The 7911-nt window shown below is 36.3% G+C and overlaps 1 protein-coding gene across 9 annotated transcripts; it reads left to right on the top strand.

The window, feature by feature from the left end:
* Positions 1-460: 460 nt before the first annotated feature.
* LOC144715931 (phosphoinositide phospholipase C 6-like) lies at positions 461-4967 on the top strand. Of its 9 annotated transcripts, none has more exons than XM_078591369.1 (9): positions 461-1036; positions 1760-1956; positions 2798-2933; positions 3018-3168; positions 3313-3619; positions 3763-3880; positions 4042-4194; positions 4264-4350; positions 4630-4967. In XM_078591369.1, exons 1-9 carry the CDS (start codon positions 716-718, stop codon positions 4921-4923), a joined length of 1764 nt encoding a protein of 587 aa, XP_078447495.1. In that variant the 5' UTR covers positions 461-715; the 3' UTR covers positions 4924-4967. The 9 variants fall into 9 exon arrangements, with proteins under 9 accessions (XP_078447495.1, XP_078447563.1, XP_078447430.1 ...); XM_078591437.1 differs by having other exon boundaries at positions 3018-3186; positions 3337-3619; XM_078591304.1 differs by having other exon boundaries at positions 3018-3194; positions 3327-3619.
* The last annotated feature ends 2944 nt before the right edge of the window (positions 4968-7911 follow it).

Genomic DNA, 7911 nt, shown 5'->3' with positions numbered 1-7911 from the left:
TAGGTGTTTATGAAGACGTTCCAACTGGATTAGATCTTTGTGACTCTTTAGATGTTGCCAAGAGAATAACAACCAACAACCCTTTTTCTGCTTGCAAATAATGCAAACTAATTTTGAGAGGCCAACGACACTCCTATGAATCAACCATATATATATATATATAAAGATCAAAGCAAAAGATAGTGGTAGAGAAAGACATGGAGAATAGAGAGAGATGTACGCGCACACATAGACAGCTATATTAATAAATATACACAAACGTACATAGAGAGGTACATGCATGGGTGGATGAGCACACACAGATCTATATAATGATAAAAAATTCACTGACAAAGACATGCATATAATATATTACATAAAAAACGACCATCCGAAACGTATATAAACAAGAGCGTTCGCGTCGGCGAGAATCTCGCTCTAGTCAGCTCTCTCGATTCCCTACGTTGGAGCTGGCGATGGAGCAGGGAAGAAACCTCTCTCAATCGAAGCGAGGAGAGAAGAAGTTATCATGGTGGACTGGCGTTACGACAAAGAGAGAAACCGCCCCGCCATGCGCTCTCGACCGCTTGTATTGCAATTGCTACGACCCTTCCCTTTACAATCCTTCTCTCTTGCAGCGGAAATGGCGGGGGAGGAAGTTGCGGGGGTAGAGGAGGAGGCCCGAGGTTTTGTAATTTTTGTCTAATATTGAAGCGATCGTGCCGCCGGGCTGTGGATGATGGGAAGCTACAGGTTGTGTCTCTGTTTCACCCGCAGATTTCAGTGGAAAGAGGTGCAACCACCGCGGGATGTGAAGGAAGCGTTCGCGTTGTACGCTCAGGGCCATCCTTACATGAATGCGGAGCAACTCCGGCGTTTTCTCGTTGATATTCAGGGTGAATCTGCTACGACAGTCGCCGATGCTCAGGCTGTGATCGACCATTTTCTGCATATGAGCCGTCGATACGTCGTCAGACTTTCTGGGTCTTTTCTTTCTCTTGAAGACTTTCAACGGTTCCTGTTCTCTGAAGAATTCAACCCACCTGTTCTTTCCAAGGTGATCGATCTTTCTCGTCTGAAAATTTCGTTGCGTATACGAACCCCGTGATTCCTGAGAATATAAAATCATCTTTCATTCTGCAAAATTTAACGTACTTCAGCAATGATCTAAGAATAAGAAGTCTTCAGAAATGATGGTATGAGAGTGGCGATTGTTCACAGACGCTTTTTCTTTCGATCTTACCGGAGGAATTTCAGCAAAAGGCTGTAAAAGTTTATCATCCTGGACAGTCGCCCTTTTACTTTCCCTATTCGAGGTCTGAAAAAGACCTCTCCAAACCTGTTGATCTTATTTTGTTATTTTCTTCTCTGATGTACTCTCTACTTAAAATCGTTTTCGTGCTTTAGTTACCTGACACCTTGACGAAGGCTATCCCAGAGAATTCATTTAATTGTTGACGTTCTTTTATGTTCCAAGCAAGTTCATCTGAAGTACGAAATCTAACAGAATAGATTACGTTGTCTCCCACCAATTTGCGTACTCCATCTTGAGCTTGTTAACGTTCGGGACAGGAAAAATATTCGAAGTTAATTCGGATCTTTTTAGTAAAGTCATATTTACATTAAAATATCACATTTTTGTGTCAGGTGGGACTGTTTTAAGCTAATGGTCGTTCTTGGAATCAGTTTATATTGTGATGGTGTTGAGAAAAGATTTTTACATGTACAAGTCGTAAGATTTTTCTTTTCCTGACTCTAGTAATCGTAAATAATGGTTCAGGTTCATCAGGATATGACCGCTCCATTGTCGCAGTACTTTGTTTACACAGGCCACAACTCCTACCTGACGGGGAACCAGCTCAGCAGTAACTCCAGCGATGTCCCCATCAAGAAAGCTCTCCATAAAGGTGTTAAAGTAATTGAGCTGGATATATGGCCGAATTCTGCAAAGGATGATGTGCATGTTTATCATGGGGGGTACGTAATTCTCATAATCGACACTGATCCTGAATTTAATAGTAAACGACTTTAGAGAATACGAGTTTATTAACACTGACGAAGCCTATTTTTATAGATGTGGGTTGATAATTGAGTAACATGATTCAAGAGTCTTTGAAAATGATTTATCATCTTTCACCAGGATAATAAAATTTCAACTCCGCAATCATTTGATATCTATTTCTTATTCAATCAAAACTAACATTTTTTGTAAGTATTGTTGGCTGCCCCTACCCCCTGATTCAGCACTTTGATATGTTCCTGCTTAATTAAAACTAAAATTTTTAGTTAGGATTGTGGGGGAAGAAAAAGGTAACAGGAAGAGCTGCATTAAAAGTTAGAGTCCAGTTCCCTCACTATTTCATCCCAAGGGACATTTTTTAGAAGATGGACACAAGATGACTAAAATCAACTTCCCTTCCACAGCTTGTTTTCGCTGGTATAATAGGATTCTGTCGAAAATACAGCTTGTTTTCCCTTCTAGATGGAGATTTCGGAAATACGTAATATAAGTGCCAGGGAATATCACCCAAAAACAGTGATCACCCATTTATTTGACTCATTTCAAACTAGTGACATCATTTAACCCAGTTACTTTTTTTGGGTAATTTATGAGTTTACTATCATCCATTTCAACTGGAGAAGTCAATTTTGTCCTAGCTGTTTTTTGTGTGCTTCTTATATTAAATTTAAAGAGTATTTTTGTGATCTTGGATATCTTTTTTCGAAATTTGCAAACTTTTCCGTGCTCTACTGAATAGCATAAAATCAATTATACTATTACTATATTTGCTGAGTCGGCATTTTCTATGTGCCTTAGAACCTTGACTTCTCCAGTTGAACTCATCAAATGCCTTAGAACCATAAGAGATTACGCTTTTGCTTCTTCCACTTACCCGGTTGTAATAACTCTCGAAGATCATCTTAGTCCAAATCTTCAAGATAAAGTTGCGAAGGTAATTATCTGGTCATCTCTAGGTTATTTTGGTTGACTCTGTTACTGGAATTTTTTTCACATTCACACTTTTTATCAATGTCAGATGGTCATTCAAACCTTCGGAGACGTGATATACTATCCGAAATCAGAGTGTTTGAGTGAATTCCCATCACCAGAAGCTCTGAGAAATCGAGTAATATTATCGACAAAGGCCCCAGGAGAGTATCGAAAGTCTAGAACCTCAAGGAATAGAGAAGAAAACGAATCAGAGGGTATTTTAGCTGGGAAGGAGAAAGTTACAAATTTAAAAACTTTGCTCGAGAATGAAGACAAGGTCTGATTTGTGATCTGGCGCTGTATTCTAAGCACAGTCTTAATATGCCAACTTTTCCCATATTGATCTCTTCCACAGGAATATAATCATGAATCTGAAAATGATGGGGAATATATCTCTGATGATGATGAGGAAGATGAAGATGACGATGATTATGATGATTGCAATTACTGTGCTGGTGGAAAGAAGGATAACAGCTCTCCTCAGACTGTCGCTCCCGAATATAGACGCCTAATTACAGTTACGGCAGGGAAGCCCAAGGGTGGCTTAAGAAAGGCACTGAAATTGGACGTTAACTGGGTCAGGCGTCTAAGCCTGAGTGAGCAAGAACTTGAGAGGGCTGCAAGATTCTATGGTAAAGATATAGTAAGGTAACAAACACTAGTCTTTCTGTAAATTTCATTCTTTCTTCCATATTCTTGTTGGAAATCTGTTCATGTTATCTTCTTTTGAAACTTTCTCATAGTAAAAAAAAATATTGATGCCATGATGTGCAACACAATATTCTTGTCAGATTTACCCAGAAGAATCTCCTTAGAATATACCCCAAAGGCACACGCTTCAACTCATCAAACTACAACCCAATGATTGGGTGGATGCATGGAGCTCAGATGGTCGCATTCAATATGCAGGTCTTCTTTGCACTGAATGTCACTATCAAAAATTTTGGCAATTTGGTTATATTCACTGACGCATTTAATCTACAACATGAGAGATGGAGAGAGTGTACATGGAGTTGTTTCTGGGAATACCAAGGTTTTCAAAGGGCCTTCCCTCACTAAGTTTATTTCAGGGGTATGGCAGGTATCTCTGGCTTATGCAGGGGTTTTTCAGGGCCAATGGCGGCTGTGGGTTCGTCAAAAAACCTGATTTCCTCCTGAACCTCGGACCAAATGATGAAGTATTTGATCCCCAAACCAAGGTTCCAGTCAGAAAAATCTTGAAGGTAAAGAGTTCTTGTTAACTATGTCTCCTCCAACTCCTGGATAAGTTCCATGATTATTCTAGCCTGCAGGTTAAAGTATACATGAGCGACGGCTGGCGTTTAGATTTTAAACCAACCCACTTTGACTCATATTCCCCTCCAGATTTCTACGCAAAGGTAATGAAGTCTCTCTATAAATGTCTAATCATCTATCTATCTATTTATCCATCTGCCCATCTACCCATCTATCTGCCCCATCCTTATTTACATCAATCCTCCCCACCAACCTATCTGATACATATCTATGTAACTTTCTAGTTCTCTATTTTAAAAAAATATATATTTTTCTCTCTTTCTGTATCAATCTATAAGTCTAGGATTGGAATAAGAAATAGATAGATACACACATTGATAGAAATAACCCCTCCAAAATTTGAGTTAAAGGCTGAAGTACAGGTGGGAATAGCTGGAGTGCCAGCAGACAGCCAGATGAAGAGGACAAAGGCAATAGAGGACCAGTGGGCTCCAGTCTGGGAGGAAGAGTTCATATTCCCATTGACTATGCCTGAGCTTGCTCTACTTCGCGTCGAAGTGCATGAATATGACATATCAGATAAGGATGATTTTGGAGGCCAAACTTGCTTGCCAGTCACTGAGCTCAGGCCCGGAATTAGAGCCGTTCCCCTCTTTGACCAAAAGGGCATCAAGTTCCCCTCGGTGAGACTTCTCATGCGCTTTCAGTTCATCTGACATATCCCCAACCCGTTGTAGCTTTATCTCTAGCTGTGGATCTTGCCTTGACAGTCAAAGGGTCCTAATTATAGTTCAATGTTCATAATTCTGGTTCATATCAAAAGCCAATAGGTACCCATTGACATTTTAGATTGGCCTTCCTGAGTAGACCATTGGTAGGTATACTTTGCTCTAATGGAGTCCAATGACTCTGCTCTCTAAAAACTTGGTTACGCAGTTGCTGAATTTTTTGCTCCCATGACTGCAAGATTTCAAGCCATAACTATGAGATGCTTTCGATTTTGATTTATCTAATTTCATGGTTTCCTAGATTGTATAAGCTGGGACTAACAAAGTTTTCACTGAGACTACAAATGTGTCTTCACTACTCCTGTTATTAATTTATACAGCAGCTTAGTATCTTGTGAACAGTACATATTTTCATTTGTTTGACATTTAATTGAACTTTTGGCATTTCATTTAATAAGATCATTGACACCATTTGACATGGGGCAATATTCTATGATGCAATAAGATAACAAAATGAAAAAACTAGTTTTATCATTTAGTTTTAATTATGGAGAGAAATAAGTTTTAGAACCAATGAACCTTAAAATTTTACAATAGGAGATAGTCTTGTAACTCATGCATGAGAGTATGGATAAGAGAGATTAAGGTTCTTTTAACCAATGAACCTTAATCTATAGAGAGATTTTGATCTTTTTAAAAATAATGATCTTTTTTACTGGGATTTTGACCGCTGAATACAGTTTCATAAAGATTTCCAACGATTAAACAATCGAGACATCAGGTGCATGTATAATCCATTTGGGACTACTAGCAACAATAAGTACTATTACAAATGAAGATTTAACTACTTGGACAAAGGTTTCATAGAAATCAACAACCAACTATTGACAGATATTACATGCAACAAGTATAAATTCATCTATCTCAAGGACTCCATCTACAGATATTTAAATTCAAAATACCCATTTATAAATCATAATATTGTGTGTAGCGTGGGGTGAAAGAATCAAATTTTGTTTTTTCAAAAGTGCACATGTACCGTTTGCGATTGGAACCCTTCTAGATGGAGATTTGAGGAATATACTAAATAAAAAATGCTCAGGTAATGTATAAATAATATATAAGATATGTGAAAAATAATATCATGAAGATCAACTAATATCCATTTACTCGAATCATAGATCTGGGATACGCCTGGTTTGCTGTGGCACATAAGTATCAAGATCAGTTTCAAGAAGATATAGTCTGGATTAAAATTCATGATTGATAACATCAAACTAATAGTAATCATTTGGTACTTGTATCATTATTTCATGATCGTTATTCCATTATGCACATTTGTTAGTGATCATTTCTCGAAAAATTTTGTAAAATCATGAATTATTACTAGGCCCTAATTTCTGTTTTTATCGATTTGTGGGACTAACCCCACTTGAGTCCTTTGAATAAAGGTGAATCATTGTCAAATTTAATTTTAGATTATTTGACATAATGGGATTTGGTTTATGAATTTTGATTTATGGGTGAAAATTAGAAAAGTCAGAGACCCCAAGCCAAAATCTTGTTGAGAAGAGTGACAATATCGTCGCCCATGTTTCAGTGAAAAATGGGTAACGAGTTTCGTATATAACCATGACTGAAGAAAGAATAGAACAGTGGATGGCTAAAAATAAAGTTGTAGCTTAATTTTATGATATTATTTGGTTGATTGTATGCACATATTTTGAGTATTATCATTTTATATGCTTTTTTTGAAAGAACAAGGAGGGTTTCTAAGTTGATTTTTCAGAAAATTTAGAAGACAACATGAAGAATATAATGTATTTTGAGAAAGGTAATTACGTTTTTTAAGGGCTTTTAACCATTTTAATTTGTAGGGAGAAACCATTTTTATGAGCTGAGTATTCAAGTTATTATTATTAGGGCTTTTAAACAAATATTCACAGATCCCTGAAATTTTTTGTTCTCTAAATTTGCCACCTACAGAGATAATGGCAATATCATCTATAGGGAAATGTGAAATATTGTCTACAGAGAAAGTTGATTTTTTCTTATAGAACTATTACTGAATTCAGAGCTGAATTTTAAAAAAATTGTCTACAAAAATATTTGAATATAGCTTGTGATTTTCAAAGCATTAAAAGTGTCAGATATCTTTTTGCAAAGGTCTCTACACAATAAATTTGGATATTTACCTGTAATTTTCACTTTATCAAAAGCATAAAATATATTTGTGTAAAATTTGCTACATCGTCAATTTATATCTTATTTTAGAATTTTCACAATATCCAAATGCATTAACTCTCTTTCCAAAAAAATGGCCCAGATCATCAAATTATTTGGGTCGTGTTCTAAATTCACTAGCGAAACCTGTTGATAAAGGAGGGAAATTGCAGCCTCTGAATCTTGTTTAATTGAAGCCTTGGATTTTTCTTTCGATTTGTGAACCATTAAAAGCCTTAATTCTCATAATAAAATAATCTACTGTAGTAAACACCGAATCTCACTCGGCAACCCTCTTCACTCTAAAATATGAAAGTTATTTGAAACCTCTAAAAAGATATTCTTGAATCTGAAAGTTCTTTGAAATCTCTAAAAAGATATCCTTGAATCTGAATTCTTTAAAGTTCTGTACAACTCACTTCAGCCTTGCATCTTAGAATTCTCTACAACTTTGTATTGTTGTGATTCTTCATTGTCTCTCTGAAAAATACATATAGTGTAAAATAAAAAAAATTTACAAAATTGTCTACAGTACTGAATCAGAGTTGTTGTGCTGTAACATTTACTTAAAATAGCATATTTTAGTTTGTGATTATCGGCACTTTCTCTAAAATATGTATATAGTACTCATCCAGAAATTTATTTGAAACTGAAATCTTTGAATCAATTATTTTAAAACTCCTTTCATTGAACTATCCATAAGGTCATAAATCATTTATGTACAAAATTTTTAATTGTAAAAGTATTTAATCC

The sequence above is a fragment of the Wolffia australiana genome, chromosome 1 (assembly GCF_029677425.1).
Source record: "Wolffia australiana isolate 7733 chromosome 1, ASM2967742v1".
Classification (NCBI taxonomy): domain Eukaryota; kingdom Viridiplantae; phylum Streptophyta; class Magnoliopsida; order Alismatales; family Araceae; genus Wolffia; species Wolffia australiana.
Note: the sequence above shows the minus strand (reverse complement) of the source record. Positions and strands in the feature narration are given on the sequence as shown.